The sequence below is a fragment of the Geotrypetes seraphini genome, chromosome 15, assembly GCF_902459505.1.
Source record: "Geotrypetes seraphini chromosome 15, aGeoSer1.1, whole genome shotgun sequence".
Classification (NCBI taxonomy): Eukaryota; Metazoa; Chordata; class Amphibia; order Gymnophiona; family Dermophiidae; genus Geotrypetes; species Geotrypetes seraphini.
The window spans coordinates 12348988-12369837 of NC_047098.1; the positions used below are offsets into that span (position 1 = coordinate 12348988).

General features: G+C 43.9%; 1 protein-coding gene across 2 annotated transcripts in view; it reads left to right on the forward strand.

The window, feature by feature from the left end:
- Positions 1-20850, forward strand: part of PLEKHG5 (pleckstrin homology and RhoGEF domain containing G5) — a 252202-nt gene that overhangs the window by 39265 nt on the left and 192087 nt on the right. Inside the window, exon 1 of one of the 2 annotated variants that reach the window (XM_033922902.1) lies at positions 14823-14954. The exons of the other annotated variant lie outside the window; for it this stretch is intronic. Within the exon in view, the coding sequence (XP_033778793.1) occupies positions 14951-14954 (4 nt within the window). The 5' untranslated portion in view covers positions 14823-14950. Of the gene's footprint in view, positions 1-14822; positions 14955-20850 lie in introns of those variants that run through there. 2 annotated transcript variants of the gene reach the window in all.

Below are 20850 nucleotides of genomic sequence, written 5' to 3' on the forward strand. Positions count from 1 at the left end.
TCGCGCGCGTGCCTTCACTCCCCCCCTCCACGTACCTCTAGCTCTTCCCCGACGCAAGCAGAAACTCCCCAACCTGCTGCTCATACCGGCGTTGGCTCTCCCTCTGATGTCACTTCCGGGTCCCGGGCCTAGGAAGTCATGTCGGAGGGAGAGACGATGCTAGCGCGGGCAGCAATTTGGTGATGCTGCTCAACGCTGGGGAAGTTAAGGAGGCTGAGGGGAAGGGAAGGGGGAAGGCGGGGCGGAAAAGAGGACAGGGGAGGGGCGCCTCTCACCCTCGCTATGCATAGTAACATAGTAACATAGTAACATAGTAGATGACGGCAGATAAAGACCCGAATGGTCCATCCAGTCTGCCCAACCTGATTCAATTTAAAAATTTTTTTTTTTTTTTTTTCTTCTTAGCTATTTCTGGGCGAGAATCCAAAGCTTTACCCGGTACTGTGCTTGGGTTCCAACTGCCGAAATCTCTGTTAAGACTTACTCCAGCCCATCTACACCCTCCCAGCCATTGAAGCCCTCCCCTGCCCATCCTCCTCCAAACGGCCATACACAGACACAGACCGTACAAGTCTGCCCAGTAACTGGCCTAGTTCAATCTTTAATATTATTTTCTGATTCTAAACCTTCTGTGTTCATCCCACGCTTCTTTGAACTCAGTCACAGTTTTACTCTCCACCACCTCTCCCGGGAGCGCATTCCAGGCATCCACCACCCTCTCCGTAAAGTAGAATTTCCTAACATTGCCCCTGAATCTACCACCCCTCAACCTCAAATTATGTCCTCTGGTTTTACCATTTTCCTTTCTCTGGAAAAGATTTTGTTCTACGTTAATACCCTTTAAGTATTTGAACGTCTGAATCATATCTCCCCTGTCTCTCCTTTCCTCTAGGGTATACATATTCAGGGCTTCCAGTCTCTCCTCATATGTCTTCTGGTGCAAGCCTCCTATCATTTTCGTCGCCCTCCTCTGGACCGCCTCAAGTCTTCTTACGTCTTTCGCCAGATACGGTCTCCAAAACTGAACACAATACTCCAAGTGGGGCCTCACCAATGACCTGTACAGGGGCATCAACACCTTCTTTCTTCTACTGACTACGCCTCTCTTTATACAGCCCAGAATCCTTCTGGCAGCAGCCACTGCCTTGTCACACTGTTTTTTCGCCTTTAGATCTTCGGACACTATCACCCCGAGGTCCCTCTCCCCGTCCGTGCATATCAGCTTCTCTCCTCCCAGCATATACGGTTCCTTCCTATTATTAATCCCCAAATGCATTACTCTGCATTTCTTTGCATTGAATTTTAGTTGCCAGGCATTAGACCATTCCTCTAACTTTTGCAGATCCTTTTTCATATTTTCCACTCCCTCTTCGGTGTCTACTCTGTTACAAATCTTGGTATCATCTGCAAAAAGGCACACTTTTCCTTCTAACCCTTCAGCAATGTCACTTACATACATATTGAACAGGATTGGCCCCAGCACCGAACCCTGAGGGACTCCACTAGTCACCTTTCCTTCCTTCGAGCGACTTCCATTAACCACCACCCTCTGGCGTCTGTCCGACAGCCAGTTTCTGACCCAGTTCACCACTTTGGGTCCTAACTTTAGCCCTTCAAGTTTGTTCAACAGCCTCCTATGAGGAACTGTATCAAAGGCTTTGCTGAAATCCAAATAAATTACATCTAGCATATGTCCTCGATCCAGCTCTCTGGTCACCCAATCAAAAAATTCAATCAGGTTCGTTTGGCACGATTTACCTTTTGTAAAGCCATGTTGCCTCGGATCCTGTAACCCATTAGATTCAAGGAAATACACTATCCTTTCTTTCAGCAACACTTCCATTATTTTTCCAACAACTGAAGTGAGGCTCACCGGCCTGTAGTTTCCTGCTTCATCCCTGTGACCACTTTTATGAATAGGGACCACATCCGCTCTCCTCCAATCCCCAGGAATCACTCCCGTCTCCAGAGATTTGTTGAACAAGTCTTTAATAGGACTCGCCAGAACCTCTCTGAGTTCCCTTAGTATCCTGGGATGGATCCCGTCTGGTCCCATCGCTTTGTCCACCTTCAGTTTTTCAAGTTGCTCATAAACACCCTCCTCCGTGAACGGCGCAGAATCTACTCCATTTTCTCGTGTAACTTTGCCAGACAATCTCGGTCCTTCTCCAGGATTTTCTTCTGTGAACACAGAACAGAAGTATTTGTTTAGCACATTTGCTTTCTCCTCATCACTCTCCACATATTTGTTCCCAGCATCTTTTAGCCTAGCAATTCCATTTTTTATCTTCCTCCTTTCACTAATATATCTGAAAAAATTTTTATCTCCCTTTTTTACATTTTTAGCCATTTGTTCTTCCGCCTGTGCCTTCGCCAAACGTATCTCTCTCTTGGCTTCTTTCAGTTTCACCGTATAACTTCATTTTTGAGATCATTCAGGGGTAAATATTCAGCTGGAGGTTGTCAAATCCAGTGCACCGGCATTGACTATCGAAGGTGGTTAATTGCAGCTGGCTTTCTCCTACGCGGTTAAGTGCAAAATACAGCCTGTAACTACCTAAGTGAAATTATTATTAAAGGGCCAGATTCTCTAAAGGACACTTAAGGTTAGGCATTTTTAGGCACCTAAACTTACCCCCCTTCCCCCTTTTACAAAACCATAGCGTCACGCCTATCCTGAAAACTAGACTGGCCAGGTGTGTCTTATGGACTGAAGTCAGAATCCCTGATTTATAGGGTTACCAGATTTTACATATGTAAAATCCGGGCCCATAGACCCGTACCCCCAGTTCCACCCATCTCCGCCCTGTTCCACCCACACCACGCCCCCTCAGCCTGCTCTCGTTGGTCGGGAGGGCATCCGTGGATGCCCCCCTTCCTGCACGATCTGCTTTTGAAAACCCAAAGTGCCAGGTTTCGAAAAGCCGTTCGGACGCACGGACATGCCCTCTAAAAAGAGAACATCCGGACGTCTAGCAACCCTACTGATTTAGCCCATTAACCTGTTTCTAACCGTGGCCAGTCCACATCGCAAGTACCCGCCAGAATCCATAAACGTGTCAAGATTCTACGCCACCAACCACGAGGATAAGTAGCGGCTTTCCCCAGCTCTACCATGATAAGATTTTATGCACTTAACCTCCTGGAATTTGTCCACATTTTGCAAAACCCAGCTACTCTAACTGCTTTTATTCTCTGGCACTGAGGTCCGGAGCTATTGAATTTCCACTGTTAATCCCATTTAAAGACAGACATATTAGTAGTCCATTGCTGTGGCAGAACGTCTGGCAACAGGTGCCTGTTCTGTGTTCTGCAGAGTTGCCAAGTGAAATCAGCCCCAGGAGGTGGATTTTAAGTAAGTCTTGGACACCTGACAACTTCATCCTGATGCATTCTGGTACCTGTAGCATTGATTTCGACAGACAGAATGAGGGGAAAAAAAAATCATCAACATCTTTTGTCGTATCAGGCAGCTTTATGGGGGCAAATATTTGGAATTTAGGAGGCATCTAAATATATTTTCTAAATATTTGGGTAACTAATTTTCAACCTAATTCCACATCCTAGTTTTTGTAAACCGAATAGAACTGCAGTATGTAAGTTGATTGTTATGTTATGTTATGTTATGTATCGGGTGATACACATATAAAATGACATCCTTTCATTAAACCCAGTGGTTCCTTGAACACTCCCAAGATTTCAAGGCATCCATAACCAAATATTGCAAATGCCACAAATTTCTCACGCATATTTTTTATGGATGTATTGTAAATGTGGGGTTTAAGGCTTCTCCCAAAAAGGGCTTTTGGAAACACTTATCCCATTATTAGCAAAAAGGTCGAGCCAAACATCTAAGGAACAGAATGTTTTTAATCAGTGACAAAATCTTGTATTTACTGAGTCCACTTGGTAGGTAGTTCAGTTTTTAGCCACAGGAGAGGAAGGCTGGAGTTGGAAGGTAGAGATTTACTTAACAAAAGGTGCAGCTTGAACTATACGTGGGACTAATTTGTTTAGTCTAATTGAATCTTTTTTTTTTTTTAGCTAAAGTGTTTGTCGTAAGCATTCTAACTTGGAGGAGCACCTGCTTGTACTAAACTCCTATTTTAACTTGCTTTTGATGTTTTTGCTTTCACACGATATTCTAATTTCTTTTTGCTAATATTCTGCTTTGAAAGAGATGAATGGGGTGACACATGTGACACAGTGAAGCAGCTGGGCTCTAGACATGAGGGAATTTGGTAGAACAGTGCTTCTCAAACTTCTTCTGGAGGCACACCTAGCCAGCTGGGATTTGAGGGTTATCACATTGAACATATAGTGCATGAGAGAGGTAAGCCTGTAATCGACCTCTCTAATGGAGGGTTACCATATGGCTCCAGAAAAAGGTGGACGGATTGAGACATCCGGGTTTGACTTCCAATTGGAAGTACAACCCAGATGTTTCAATCTGTCTTCCTTACGTCCATTGCTTTCAGTGGAAGTCAAATCCGGATGTCTCAATCTGTCCCCCTTACGTCCGTTGCTTTCAATGCAAGTCAAACCCGGATGTCTCAATCCGTCCCCCTTACGTCCCTTGCTTTCAATGGAAGTCAAACCCGGATGTCTCAATCCGTCCCCCTTACGTCCGTTGCTTTCAATGCAAGTCAAACCCGGATGTCTCAAACCGTCCCCCTTACGTCCATTGCTTTCAATGCAAGTCAAACCCGGATGTCTCAATCCGTCTCCCTTACGTCCCTTGCTTTCAATGGAAGTCAAACCCGGATGTCTCAATCCGTCCCCCTTACGTCCGTTGCTTTCAATGCAAGTCAAACCCGGATGTCTCAATCCATCCTCCTTACTTCCCTTGCTTTCAATGGAAGTCAAACCCGGATGTCTCAATCCGTCCCCCTTACGTCCCTTGCTTCAATGGAAGTCAAACCCGGATGTCTCAATCCATCCTCCTTACTTCCGTTGCTTTCCATGGAAGTCAAACCCGCTTATCTCAATCCATCCTCCTTTTTCTGGAGCTATATGGTAACCCTACTCTCATGTATATTCATTGTGATAATCCTCAAACTCTGGCTGGCTATGTGTGGCTCCAGGAAAAGTTTGAGAAGCACCGTGGCAGAGGGGTTAGGAGTGTTATTGAGGTGTAAGCTTTCAAGAGCCAGAGCCCAAGTTTGAACTCTGCTGCATCTGAAGTGGACTCTCGTCCTCAAAGGTTCATGCTCTAAAGTTCTCTACCACCTGCCTCTCTCATCTTTTTACACCAGACGAATACAGCCACTCCTTTAAAAACTTCTATCCTAAGGAGGAGTGTGTGGCGCAGTGGTTGAAGCTAAAGCCGCAGCACCCTGGGCTTGTGGGTTCAAACCCTGGGCAAGTCACTTAAACCTCCATAGCCCCAGGTACGTTAGATAGATTGTGAACCCACTGGGACAGATAGGGAAAATGCTTGAGTACCTCATTGTAAAACTGGGTGTCAGGTCAAAAGCGCGCCGGGACAAAGGCGCGCCCAGACAATTGAGCGCAGCGCGCGCCGCCGCGCCACTCTAAATTACTGTTTTTAGTGCTCCGACGGGGGGGCGTGGGGGGGAACCCCCCCACTTTACTTAATAGACATCGCGCCACATTGTGGGGGCGTTGTGGGGGGGGTGGGGGGGTTGTAACCCCCCACATTTTACTAAAAACTTAACTTTTTCCCTGTTTTTAGGGAAAAAGTTCAGTTTACAGTAAAATGTGGAGGGTTACAACCCCCCAAGCCCCCCACAACGCCGGCGCGATGTCTATTAAGTAAACTGGGGGGGTTCCCCAACAAAACCCCCTGTCGGAGCCCCTAAAAACTGTAATTTAGAGCGGCGCGCGCTTTTGTCTTTCGCGCTGTTGTCTATGAACCGTAAAACTGCTTAGATAACCTCGATAGGCGGTATATGAAATCCTAATTTAAACCCCCCCCCAAACTTTTGTATCCATTTTGCCATACTTTTCAATAAGGAAACTTTCTTAATATCATTTCCCTTTTCAAGTTTTCTTTCTGGCATTTTCCCTTCTTCTGGCAGACAGCTACCAGGAGTCATTCAGAGAAAAATTCCTTGCTCTCATCTCAGTCTTTCTACAGCACATTCCTTTACATATTAGGCTATAAAACCTTTCAGTAGCTGTTTTTCTGATTAAATAGACACTATTATGTCTTTAATGTGCTGTTTTTCTTTTCATCTAACACCACAGATGCAGTATTTCTCTTTCTATAAGTGTAAGAGATAAATGGAAATTAAAGATGACAATGCTGGGAGAACCAAAAAGTGAAGTGGGGGGGGAGGGGGGTTCCTTAGTTGTAACCACTGTTCCCCCTGAGCTGAGCCGGAGTCATCCAATTGCATTGCTGCCAGCGGGGGCTGGTGATTCACGATTGTGTTTTCAATCGCAAGAGACAGGTAGATTCTTTGGCATCGTGTGGAGCTTGGCTGTCCTTCACTATTGAAAATGTGATAGTGAAACAGCACCTCCCACTGGCGGGACTGTTGGTGGAGGACTCCCGCTCAGCTTGTTGGGCTGGTGGTCTTTTGACATCCTGGATGAGCTGTTGAAAATGCTCATAAATTTCTCCAGGTTTGGGTTTGTTTTATTTTTCCAGTGGTCCATTCCAAAAAGTCTATTTCACAATCAACTCTCTTAAAATAAAGTAAAATTATTTATACAAGCAGAACCACAGATTAATCTGGCCCAAAAATTGGCTTGTCTTCTCCTTGTATTTTATGTAAAATTTATTTATTTATTTAATTAATTCGTTTTCTATCCCCAAAGAGCTCAGAACGGCTTACAGGTTAAACATAGAGAATGACACGGTGGATGTTACCCGTGGGTAACCAGCCAAAATGGTGGAGAGGGGATAGGTGCTCACCGCAGGTATGGGGACAAGGTCATCCACCGCCCCGTGGAGTGGTGAATGGCCTTGTCCCCGCAGCTAAGGGAGGAAACGCACGCTGTCACTGATCGCGCTGCCCCCTCCTTCCTTCCCACCTACCCACCCGAATCTATCTATCTCCCTCCCTTCCCCCTTACCTTCATGGCGTGTTTTAAGGTTCCAGACTTGTTGAAAGCCTCCTGGCTCTCGAGGACCGGAATTGCCTACCCCTGACCTAGTGTAACTATCATTATCTTTAGGCCAGGTTTTAGTAATCTGTGAGGTCACATAGTATGATGCCTTTATTTACTGATTTGGCATTTATATGGGTGATAAATAGGCTTTTAGTTGCGGGGGTGTATGAGGAAATGGGGATTTCTCTTAGGTTGTGGGGTCAAGTCAAGTTTCAAGTTTATTAATTTTTACTATACCGACCATCAATTGGTATCTAGACGGTTTACAATAAAATGTTAAAATAGGGATAAAAGATTATACTTATAAAAGAAAAGTTTAATGAAAGTGTACATTAAGGACATGGACGGGACAAACTTGAAAGTGATGATAAAGGGGAAAGGGGAGGGATAAAGTTACATAATTAGAAGAGGAAGAGAAAAAAAGAGAGAGAGAAAAAAAAAAAGGAGTTTGAAAGGAAGTGGAGGGAGAGGATAAAACATTAGGGATAGGATCGCTTCATGGAAGCAGTTGGTTGAGTAAGAGAGAAATAATTCAAGAGCAGTTGAAAGCATCTTGAAATAGGAAGGTCTTTAAGCTAGTCTTAAATTTATAAATTTGATTTTCATGACGGAGTTGAGAAGGGAAGGCATTCCATAGTGTTGGGGCCACTACTGAAAAATTAGATTTCCTGGTATAGAAAAAATCCTTTATAGAAGGATTAGAAAGTAAGTTCTGGTCTGCTGATCTTAGCGTCCATGTAGGGCACAATGGAATGAGGAGCTTATCGAGGAAGGAAGGTTGGTGGGAGAGTTTAATTTGAAAGGTCAACATGATGGTTTTGTAAGTAACACGATGTGTGATGGGAAGCCAGTGCGCTTCTTTCAGGAGAGGGGTGACGTGGTCATATTTCCCTAATTTGTAAATGAGTTTTATTGCCGTGTTTTGGATTAACTGTACGCGTCGGATTTCTTTTTGGGTCTGTGTTGGGAGGAGGTTTTTTTTTTGAGGGGAGTTTTTGGGGCCAGCATATCTGCCCTGATTGATGACAGGGATAGGAAAGCACATGATTCAAGGCAAATGGTGGCTGACACGACACATCATTAAAGACAGCTGTTGGGTGTTTTTTTTTTAATATTCCTAAATAAAAGCTGTTGGTTTTTAATATTTCTAAATTTTATAACCGTTAACATAATAAAATATTAAGACCGTTGTTTGAGTTTTATATATGAAACCTGATTTACAATAAAAATAAACATTTTCTGTCACATATTCATCTCCCTAAATTGCTTGTGTCCAGCTTCCCTATCTCTCCTTCCCAACCTTACTGTTCAAAGCTGGAGAAAATCTCTTTGAAACTATAAATTACACGAAGGTGGGTAGATATGGCTCCCTTTTACAAAACCATGGAGCGGTTTTTAGCGCTGGCTGCGGCGGTAATAGTTCCACCGCTCATAGGAGTTCTAGGAGCCTCAGAGCTACTGCTGCTACTACTACTTATCATTTCTATAGCTCCGAAAGGCGTACGCAGCACTGTACATTTTAACATTCAATAGATGGTCCATGCTCAGAAGAGCTTACAATTTAATTTGGTCAGACAAACAGGACATCTCAGGGTTGGCAGAAGGAAAGATACAATGGGTCTAGGTATCTGATGAGGAGTGGGAATTAAGTGGGCTTTAATATACTTTATATTTTAACATTGCCCCTAAAACATGTGGCCGCGCTAAAAACCACACTACAGTTTTATAAAAAGGGGAGGGGGATAATTTTGCAGTCTTATGTTGAGTGAGTGGTATTATCACAGAGGTCTGAAGGGAAATCCATGTGAGCTCCCTTGGTCGTCACATTTTGATTTGCATATTTCTAAGAACTATATAAGTCAATTAGTTTAGAAAAGAGGATACAAATAAAAAAAATTTTTCATCCAACAGAAAATCATAATATTTGGTTGTGTCCTCAGCCAAAATCACAATATAGGCAAGAAAGAACCTCTTTCACCTATTTATGCTGGGTAGATGGACAGTTGTGCGGATTTGTGGAAATCATAATGCAAATTGTCAACCAGAAGCAAATTTCTACAAGGAAACGTAATGCATCTTTTGCACTGGGAGGGTGATCCCCCAGACACACATCTAGAATTTTTTTCTCCTGATCCTGAGTGGACTTTGCATCACTTCACCAATATTTCCTTCAGTGATGCCTGTTGTATCAAAACTGTCCCCAGAAAGATCGTCTACTTTTTTCCCCATTGTTCACCTCTTCTCTAAAGGTAGAAATAAGGCTTTACATATTGGGGTTACTACCTTTTAGCAGATTTTGTCTAAATGAATCAAGCAAGGCCAGATTTGGGACCCATAGGCAAAACCGGAGGGCGAGGCCATGGATCCTTCCTTTGAGGTTGGACAGCCAAAGTGGTCTACTGGAGATCGGAAAGCAGAGATGGGAGCATTGGGTCAGAGTGGCATGGTAGTACCTCTATAAAGTGGGAGAAGGCTTCTCTTTGTCTTGAGTACGTGGTGCTTTCAAAACATGTCACCTTAGGCAGTTGCCTGTGTTTACATTTGGGCCTGGAATCTAATCTAATCTAATCTTCTATTTGTGTGTCGCTCATACCTATACAGGCTCAAGGCGACTGTAAAGAGAGGTATGAGGGGAGAGAAAGAGGAGGGAGAGAGGAGGTGGATAGGTAAGAGGGAGAGGAAGGGGAGAGAAAGACGGGAGAGAGGAGGAAGGGAAAGGGAGAGTGAATCAAGGAGTGAAGTCAAGAGAATCACTGGAAAATTCAGGAGAGACAAATTCAGGGATTCTTCTACTAAAGTGGATAAGGTTTTCTACCTACCATGTAGTAATTGCAAAACTAGCACATTGTAAGTGCTAAGTCTGTGCAGTGAATGCAGAGGGTGTGCCCAGCATCTGTCCTACATATATGTCTGTCTCAATAGCAGACTATGGACTATTCCTCCAGGAACACGTCCTACATATATTACACAGGACTGAGATCTACCATATAGTCCCACATTTTCTGTAATGCCAGGTATAACCACTGCTCCCACACTCTCAGGACTGCAGGTAACATGGGGTGGCCCCAGTCACAAATAAATGTGTACAGAGCTGGTGCAGCAGTGCATCCCCCCCCCCCCATATTCCTCTCATGTAGTGCATTCCCACCCCCCATCTGATTTTCTCTCCTGCCTCCCAATCCTAGCTTCCCAACATCCAATTTTCCCCTAATCTCCCAAACACTTCCAAATCCCCTGATCATTTTCCCCAAACCCTCCTAGCTCATCTCAACCAAAAGCCCCTCACCTGACTCAAAGTCCCACCCACAACCTAGCAAGGAAACCCTCCGCCACCCAATTCCAGCCTCCCTATCATCTCAGGGACTTACCTAGAAGTAGCCTCAGGTGGTCTAATGGGATGGGAGTGGTCCTTCTTTGCACCTACCTCCTCTGGCTTTGGGAAAACGAAATGATTGCCATGACCCCTTGCCGCAATCTCACAGTGCTAGGGTGCATCCTTCCATATAAAGAAACAACTGGCAGAGTGAACATTGCTAGCTCTTCTGGGCTTGGAGAAACCTAGGTATTCTGCAGAAAGTCTGCTCTTTGACCTTTCTGACACTGAACTCATTGGTGAAGTCGGTTTTGAGCACTGCAGCAAATTCATCATAGCATAACATAACTTTATTTTTCCAGAAAAAAGAAAAGCTGGACAATCAGTGAAATACAATATAATAAGAAAAGAAATACAGCCTGTTATATTAAAAATACATTAAAAATTTAAAATTAATGGAGTAAAATTAATTATGTTAAAGATAAAAGCACAGATAATTTGTCAAATAATTTCTTTTCTAAAAGCGCCATCATGGTGGGTTGAGGTTGGGAAGTCCCAAGGTTGTCGAGGAAATCTCCTTCAGCTTTCCCTTGCATCTCTCCTTGGAGCAAGTTAAGAAAGGGGCAAAATCAGAGGACTCGCCAACAGTGTCCTTTGTCGAGACCGCTATGTTGGATCCATTACAAACCTTTTTTCATGCTCACGCAGTCCGTTTCTTGTAACAAATGTCCATGGCTGCTTTGTACGGTCACATCATTCCTGGAATAGGACAGCTCCACTTGCATCACTTTTTCCCTTTAATGAACTATTGACAGTGGAGAGCTCATGCGGAAAAGGCTGCAATCTAAACCACCCTATGTTTATACGGAAAACGCTGCGATGCCCACTAAGTCTGCATTTTCCAAGTCTGTATGTTATGTCTATACTGCAAATGCTGAAATTTAAACCCCCCTCTATGTCCGCCAAGTCTGTATTTCCCATCAAAGTTTGTCCTGCTTATACTGTGAATGTACTTTTGTGACCCGTTCTGGGCTACATAAATAAAATACTATTTATCAGGTTTGAAAAGCAATGGGCCCTCTACAAGGTACCATAATATTCCTTGGTGAATCTTATGAGTGACAGAACTAAAGAAAGGCTAGAAAAAGTGCCGAGGAACCTTTAATGGCAAAGAATTAAAAACCACAGCTGGTTAGCAGCAGGTGCCTCTGGCATGGCCACAGGGAAAAAATGGGCACAGACTGGATGAGCTTTTCAATCCCGATATGCCCTTATATTCTGTGTTTCTATAAGGATGCGAAGTACTGCGAAGCCTCTTGTCTTGATTTAAGTGGTTCAAAGTGCAGCATTAAAAGATGTCAGCTAATCAAGGGATTTAATTTGTTGAAAACCCTCTGGTACTTTATAATGGTAAAGTACCAATACAAATTTATTTATTCATTCATTTTTCAATACCGTTCTCCCAAGGGACCCAGAACGGTTTACATGAGTTTATTCAGGTACTTGAGCATTTTTCCCTGTCTGTCCTGGTGGGCTCACAATCTACCTAATGTACCTGGGGCAATGGGGGTGGGGGGATTAAGTGACTTGCCCAGGCCCACAAGGAGAAGCTTGGGTTTGAACCCACAACCTCAGGGTGCTGAGGCTGTAGCTTTAACCACTCCATCACAAATCAAAATGTAGCAAAAGTGAGCTGAAGTCAAGCCATTGTGACATCACTGATGAGGTTGGCTCTTATTGGTGGAATGAGGCATTATGATGTCACAATAGCAGCTCTGGTTATCAGAGGCTGAAACTGAAAAGTTTAATCAATTTTCTCCCAAGAGAGCTCAGAATGGTTTACATGAATTTATTCAGGTACCCAAGCATTTTCCGCTGTCTGTCCCAGCAGGCTCACACTCTATCTACTGTACCTTGGGCAATGGGGGGGATTAAGTAACTTGCCCAGGGTCACAAGTAGCAGCATGAGATTTGAAACCACAGCCTCTGGGTGCTGAGGCTGTAGCTTTAACCACTGTGCCACACACTCCATTGGAATCACAATGGAAGCCTAAAGAGGATATGAAATTCTGCCTCTCCCTTCCCCCCGCATTAGCTTTTGAAAAGTGGGCCTGAGAAATTTAAAACTAGTACTGTATTCCCCCCCGTGATAGGCCGCGGTTTATACATTGATTTTGCAAACCTGCGTATTGGGTGCGGCTTGCTTAAATGGGGCAGCCTATCTATGAACATCGACTCTTAAGTCCCTCCCCCTGTACCTTTATAAAATCCTGGCTCGCTCTTGTCTCTCCCTCGCTGGACGGCTGCCGGCTGCCTCCTCCAATCTCGCGGCCAGTGGCGCAGGGCAGGCGTGAGCTTTTCGCGCTCCAGCCTGGCCCCGCGCCGCTTCCTGAATGGCTGCCATCAGTCCATGCGAGTCCCGCATGCAGCGTTATAGAATAGGGCAGATCCGCGCTTAATTTAGGTGCAAGGATGGTTTTTTTTTTTTTTTTTTTACACTTCCGTAGGTTTCGGTTGGTGTAAAGCCTCAACCCCAAATTTTGGCACGGATCCCGGCACTATGGCGCCATCATCATCGTCCGCCTACATAACGTCCACTGATCACGTGCCAATCACGAAACGGCGCCGTTTATAGAGTCGCAGCTTCGTGAAAGGCAGACGCTGGAAATGGAGGCCGGGGGCTCTCAAGGCCTAAATTTCCTCTACGTTTCGCGTGAATTGTGGCTACGGAGGCGCTTTATGATGCCTAATGTCACGTTTGGCGTTATAAGATCTTAACACTCAAATATTCACAGAGTAGCTGAACTGTACCACATACAATCTTAGTGTGCACTATGAGGGGTCCTTAGGGGTATCAGACTACCCAACAAACAACATAGTTTGAAGGGAATAATTTCTTCATTTGCCCCGTGGTACCTCCTCCTCCTTATTTTTTTCTTTTTACTTTTTTCTATTGTCTTTTATCTTTTTTCTTATTTCTTATAATCAATCGTTACATATTTATCTTATTAATTGAAAGTACTTAGCTTTAAGCCTTGCAATCATTCCCCTGAACGCCAACGCTTTTCGAAATCTTTGTCAAGGCGACATGGGGAAACTGAAAACCAAGAAACAATACAATTAAAAACTGAAAACATGTTCAAGGGGACTAAAACATTACCCCCCCCCCCACTATTTAAATCGCGATTGCTTACCTACTACTTTAATGTACACAGCGTACAGCCAACGGAGTTTTCACAGATCAAACCGCAGCTTACTAACTCTGGAACGTTTGGCGTTAGCCATGCCTACAGAGGCATTAGGCGTCGTAAAGTGCCTCTACATTTTAAAAAATGCTATTAATCAGTGTATCGCAAACTGTGTGCCACAGTGATATTCCAGGTGTGCCGTGAGACGCCAGCATTGGCTGACTCCTTATAGGACATGCCTCTTGCGGTGAGAGGCACATCGTGTAGGCACTCGCCTAGCGCCTCTCCTCTTTTCTGTACCTCTCTTCCTCTCGCATCCACCCCCCCCCCAGCATAATAATAGCAGGCTCAGGGCCCCATCTGGAGGATCTACGTACATGCGCGAGCATCTACCTGATGATGTCACCCATGCGCGTGTTCAATTCTGGTCTCCTTATCTCAGACGAGATATAGCGAACTAGAAAAGGTTCAAATAAAAGCGACGAAGATGATGAAGAGGATGGAACCCCTCTCGTATGAGGAAAGTCTAAAGAGGTTAGGGCTCTTCAGCTTAGAAAAGATTCGGCTGAGGGGAGATAGGATTGAAGTCTACAAAATCCTGGGTGGAGTAGAACGGGTTCAAGTGGATCGATTTTTCACTCCGTCAAAAATTACAAAGCCTAAGGGACCCTCGATGAAGTTACAAAGAAATGCTTTTAAAATCAATAGGAGGAAATATTTCATCACTCATAGAATAGTTAAGCTCAGGAACGTGTTGCCAGATAATGTGGTAAGAGCAGTTCATGTAGATAGGATTAAAAAAAAATGTTTGGACGTGTTCCTGGAGGAAAAGTCCATAGTCTGCTATAGAGACAGACAACGAGGAAGCCTTTGCTTGCCCCTGGGATTGGTAGCATGGAATTTAGCTACTACTTGGGTTTCTGCCAGGTCCTTCCCCCCCCCCCCCATCTCTTTGTAGGTCCTTTAAATCACACCAATTCTCATCAAAATACAAAGTGAGAAACAGGAGGAAGTTGGGACTTGAGGTTTGGGGGCTGGGGGAATGGAAGACTTATGCGTGCTCTGTCACTTCAAAATCAGGTTTTATTTTCTTCCTGAAGATCACAACCTCCAACGCTGTTTCCCTCCCCTGGAACCGAGTCCCTCCCCCCCCCCCCCCCCGACTCCTTTCTCCCAGGCACACTCTGAAATGAGCACATCGTCTCAGATCACAGCTTGCGTCGGTGGTTTCCCTTTGCTCACCTTCTTCTCTCCAGTGGCGCAGTCGGAGTCGTCGTCTTTCCAAAAATCTTCCCCCTTGTTTTTCTCGTGACAGAAAAGAGACCTGAAAGGGCTACATGCGGGCAACATCCACGATCTCCCTTCTCTAATGGGTGAGTCTCAGGCTTGGAAAACAGCAGATCTTGAATGGAATGCCACAACCTGATTTAAGATTAGAATCACTTATTTTTCTGGCGTCTTTCAAATAGTATGTTTACAAGGATAGATTGCTGAAGGATCCTAACCTGATTTCTAATAGCAGATTGCTTTTCTGTCCTATAATCTAATGTCATGGCATCACTGTAAAAATTATGAATCAATATTCTCTACTAACAGAATTGTATTGCGGAGAATTAAGATGCAAGAAATTATAAGTGAAGCCTTTTTTTTTTTATTTTTTTAAATTGAGCTAACTCGATACATCTGTGAACGTCAGGAGCTACGTTTCTCTGATTTAATGGAGAGACAGGGGTTGCAGCAGTGAGTTAATTCAGTGGCCCCCCCAACCCTATCCTGGAGGACCACTAGGCCAATCGGGTTTTCAGGCTAGCCCTAATGAATATGCATGAGAGAGATTTGCATATAATGGAAGCGACAGGCATGCAAATCTACTCCATTAGGGCTATCCTGAAAACCCGATTGGCCTGATGGTCCTCCAGGATAGGGTTGGGGGCCACTGAGTTAAGTAACTGGGCTAACTACCGCTGGGCTATTTCAGACCCACTGGCCTTTGATGAAGGGATAGCTTATTTGTAGCTATGTAGAATAGTGATCCAATGTTTGGTTTTTTGTTTTTTGTTTTTTAAATCAAGCTATGCATTTATTATTGCTCAAAATGCAATGGTTTTTTGCAAACCCCAAAAAATGTGTATTTTTCCAGAACTGTTTCTTACTTATTTTTTCAGTTTTCTATACCAGTGATTCCCAACCCTGTCCTGGAGGAACACCAGGCCAATCGGGTTTTCAGGCTAGCCCTAATGAATATGCATGAGAGAGATTTGCATATGATGGAAGTGATAGGCATGCAAATTTGCTTCATGCATATTCATTAGGGCTAGCCTGAAAACCCAATTGGCCTGGTGTTCCTCCAGGACAGGGTTGGGAACCACTGATCTAATGTACCTTGGGGCAATGGGGGATTAAGTGACTTGCCCAGGGTCACAGGGAAGAGCGTGGGTTTGAACCCACAACCTCAGGGTGCTGAGGCTGTAGCTTTAACCACTGCGCCACTCTAGAAATCAAAATGTAGCAAGAGTGAGCCAAGTAAAGAGCAATCAAGCCATTGTGACATCACTTTTGAGGTTGGCTCTTAGGCATTGGTGGAATGAGGCATTATGACATCACAATAGCAGCTCTGGTCTGGTTATCAGAGGCTGAAACTTTTCACACTATTTATTTATTTAGTTTTCTATATCGTTCTCCCAGGGGAGCTCAGAATGGTTTACATGAATTTATTCAGGTACTCAAGCATTTTCCCCTGTTTGTCCTGAAGGGCTCACAATCTATCTAATGTATCTGGGGCAATGGGGGGATTAAGTGACTTGCCCAGGGTCACAAGGAGCATCGTGGGTTTGAACCCACAACCCCAGGGTGCTGAGGCTGTAGCTTTAACCACTGCGCCACTCTAGAAATCAAAATGTAGCAACAGTGAGCCAAGTGAAGGGCAATCAAGCCATTGTGACATCACTGATGGGGTTGGCTCTTAGGCATTGGTGGAATGAAGCATTATGATGTCACAATATCAGCTCTGGTTATCAGAGGCTGAAATTTTTCCCACTATTTATTCAATTTTCTATACCTTTGTCCTAGGGGAGCTCGGAACGGTTTACATGAATTTTATTCAGGTGCTGAAGCACTTTTCTCTGTCTGTCCCAGGGGGCTCACAATCTATCTAATGTACCTGGGGGCAATGGGGGGGGGGGATTAAGTGACTTGTCCAGGGTCACGAGCAGCATGGGTTGAACCACTACATCACACTCCCCCCCTCCCCCCACTGCATACTGCATGTAAAACTTCTTCGGTGAACCATAATATCAGCAGATGCAATTTACAACATTTATTATTTGATTCTATCTGACTATTGGAGATTGTGGTTTTAGGAATGAACATATGTGCCAGTAAAGACTACTTCTTCCCTTTTACAGATGGTTTTAAGAGAGTCCTCATTCTGGTAGTCTACCCTGCACATCCTAATGTGGACTTCCTGCTCTCTCAGTAAGGTTTTCATGGGTTGAGCCTGAAATTTACCAAATAATCTCTCAACCTTCTTACCTTTCGTTAAACTAAAAGCCTGAGCTGTTTTAATTTTAGTCAAAATGGTCATGAGTAGACTGAAGTGGTTCTCCTTGGTATATGTGGTATGTAGATAAGTTTATGGATGTACATCCGTTTATTTCAAATGTCAACCCCCCTCCCAAATTAAAAAGCAAAAACAACCACCCCAAAATACACAACACAGGGCTCCTTTTACTAAGGTGTGCTAGCGTTTTTAGCGCGCACACACGAAATTACCACACGGTACGCTTCTAGAATAACACTAACTCAATTCTGGCATTAAGGTCTAGCATGCGCGGCAATTTAGCACGTGCTATTCCACGCATTAAGGCCCTAACGCACTTTAGTAAGGGCGGACCACCCTAGACGCCGTCTTGGTCGGGTCACTGACACCTCTCTGCCCCCCCCTATATCACGCTCATGCCCTCCCTTCCCCACCCCCATACCTCATTAAAATCTTTGCCAGCACGAGCAACTGTAGCCTGTTGCTCGCGCTGGCCTGGCTCCGTCTGAAATCACTTCCAGATTACATTACATTACTGGCTTATATTCCGCCTGTACCTTTGAGTTCTAAGCGGATTACATCAGAACGATAACTGGACATTTCCAGGAAGAGAAATACAAATTACAATTAAGGCATAAGGTCTAAAGCAATTTTGATGAGTGGGTTCTAAGAGGGGGAGAGAGGGGGAAAGGAAGGGATTAGGACATTTGGGTGAATTTCTTGAATAGTAGGGTCTTGATTTCTTTGCGGAAAGCCTTGAGGTCAGTTGATGCTGTCAGTAGGTTGGTGATGGAGGGGTCCAATTTAGCTGCATGTGTTGCAAGTAAGTTGTCATACATCTTTTTGCGTTTAGTTCCTTTAAAAGGGGGGAAGGAGAAAGGGGATTGGGTTCTCCTCTGTCTGGTTGAGAGGTTCCTGTTTAGACGGTTGTTTAGGTGGGTGGGTGCCGTTCCGTTTAAGGTTTTGAATAGCATACAGTATAGTTTGAATTGGATGCGGGCTTGTATTGGAAGCCAGTGTGAGTCTAGGAAGGCGTTGGTGATGTGGTCAAATTTTCCAAGGGAATAGATCATTCTGAGGGCAGTGTTCTGCACAGTCTGTAGGGGGGCCAGGAAGTGACATCTAATCTAATCTAGTCTTCAGTTTATATACCGGGTCATCTCTCGTCGGAGCTCGACTCGGTTTACAAGAAGACAAGAAACTAGAATATACATAAAATAAGGAGAAATAAGAGATAATAAATATTAGTTTAGTCTATTTTAGAAGGAAATCTTGCAATGTTAACAATTAGTAGGTTCTGCAGGTAAGCTAATTAGATATTGTGAGAATAGCAGGGTTTTTAAGGTTTTCCAAAATAATTGCAATTGGTCTATCATTCTAATAACACCAGGAAGTCCATTCCACATCTCTACCAACTTGAAAACACAGGACTGACAATAATAATAATAATTTATTCTTGTATAGCACTAAAGCCATACTAGTTCGAGGCGGTTTACAATGAGAAGTACTGGACAATCGGTAAAAAAAAAAATACAATACAATACAAATCATCAGAAATACATACAAGATAAAAGGATAAAAGATTGAAAACAGTGAATCAGGTTACAAACTGATCAAACAACTGTGTTTTTACTAATTTTCTAAAAGGTAAAATAAGATGGAGCACGCATAATAATATTACCCAACCGGTCATTCAATTTGCCTGCCCGAAATGCAAGAGTTCTATCCAGAAATATTTTAAAGCGACAAGCATTTCCTGTTGGGTAAGCAAACCTATGGATTCTGCGTGTAGGCCTGTTAAAACGTTCTAGGACAAAGTGAGAGACCAGGAACTCAGGAGCCATACCAAATATTGATTTAAAACAGATATAGGAAAATTTAAACAGAACTCTTGCCTCCATCGGTAACCAATGTAGTTTTTTGATAATAGGGAGTCATATGTTCCCATTTTTTCAAACCAAAAATCAGCCGAACTGCAGAATTTTGAGTAACTCGAAGCCTTTTCAGTGTTTTCTTCTATGGTCTGTTGGTCTTTAGGTCAAACCCCCCTTTTTTTATTTATTTATTATTATTATTATTACCTTGTATCTTAACGTATGTTCAAATTTGGATTTTAATGTACATTGCTTAGTATTTTATGTATAAGCGATTCATCAAATTTCGAATAAACTTGAAACTATGTACCCAAATAGATAATATTGCAGTAGTCGAGCATACTTAAGACAAAGCTAACACCAGCGCAAGCAGCAGGCCAGAGGTTTCTCACGCTGGCAAAGATTTAAAAGCGGTACGGGGGTGGGGTGGGGGGTGGGAAGGGAGGGTGTGAGTGTGGCGTGGAGGCACGGAAGGAGGGGGGAGGGGGTTTGGCACGGAAGGAACAGGGGGGGTCAGAGGGGGGGTGCCACTGCCCCCTAAACCACTGATTCTGAGTATTGCGGAACTCGCTACTCATTCATCACTCCAACATTTGCGTGAAAGGCTTTGTTAGAAAATGTTTTCTCCGGGACATGAAAACGACGTGCGATAGTGGAAGTGACAAAGCTCCAGACCTGTGAATCGGGAGTGCGTTCACAGGTTCTGCAGGCTTCTATCCACGATACGAATTCCTTTTCCACACGGGAAGCCCAGGCCTGAGGTGAAACAAGGGCCACTGGGCTCTGTGGTTGCCACTGCTTTTTTTTCTGGAGGGCAGACACAATAACACGGTAAATAAGAACATAAGAAACGCCTTCTCCGGATCAGACCTAGGTCCATCTAGTCCGGCGATCCGCACACGCGGAGGCCCTTTAGGTACTCCTTTATGGAGACCCGGATTTCCCGTATCCCTCAATATGATTAGCATGAAGGCATGCATCCAACTTACGTTTGAAACCCAGAACAGTAGTCTCCATCACAACCTCCTCCGGGAGAGCATTCCAAGCGCCCACCACTCGCTGTACAAAACAGAACTTCCCGACATTAGTCCTGAACCTGCCTCCACTCAGTTTCAGGCCATGTCCTCTTGTCCGTGTCACATCTGAAAATGTTAGTAATGATATTTCCTGATCTATTTTGTCAAAACCTTTTAATAATTTAAAAGTCTCTATCATATCCCCTCGCAGTCTTCTCTTTTCCAGGGTGAACTGTCCCAGTTTCCTGGGTCGTTCATGGTAGCTCAAATTCTCCATTCCACTAACTAATTTCGTTGCTCGCCTCTGCACCCTTTCCAGCAGAGTTATATCCTTCTTAAACCCTTTCAGGACCATAAGGATCGTAGGCCAATTTTTGTGGTTTTGACGACATTTTTATGGTAAAAAGGGCTTGCAGATGCCAAAAAATTGATTTTTTTTGTGAAATATCATTATTTTTTTTTAAAAAAAATCACACTTCTGGCTTATGGACAGTGTGGCAAGTGAATCTTCTCGTCAATCTGGCAACGACGCTAATGAATGAATGTCGGAACCAGTTTGTTTACATAAAGGCAGTATCATATGGAATCCGTACATATCAAATTTAGAAGTGTAGACTATCCCAATCAAAATTTATAGGATTTTAAAGCTATGGGACAAATATGTCCCTTGGTCCTGAAAGGGCTACGGTATGGAGACCAATGTTGGACACAGTATTCCAGGTGTGGTCTGACCATTGCTCTATAAAGTGGCATTATAACGTCTTCCGATCTACTCGTGATCCCCTTTTTAATCATGCCCAGCATCCTGTTTGCTTTTTTCGCCGCCGCTGCGCATTGAGCC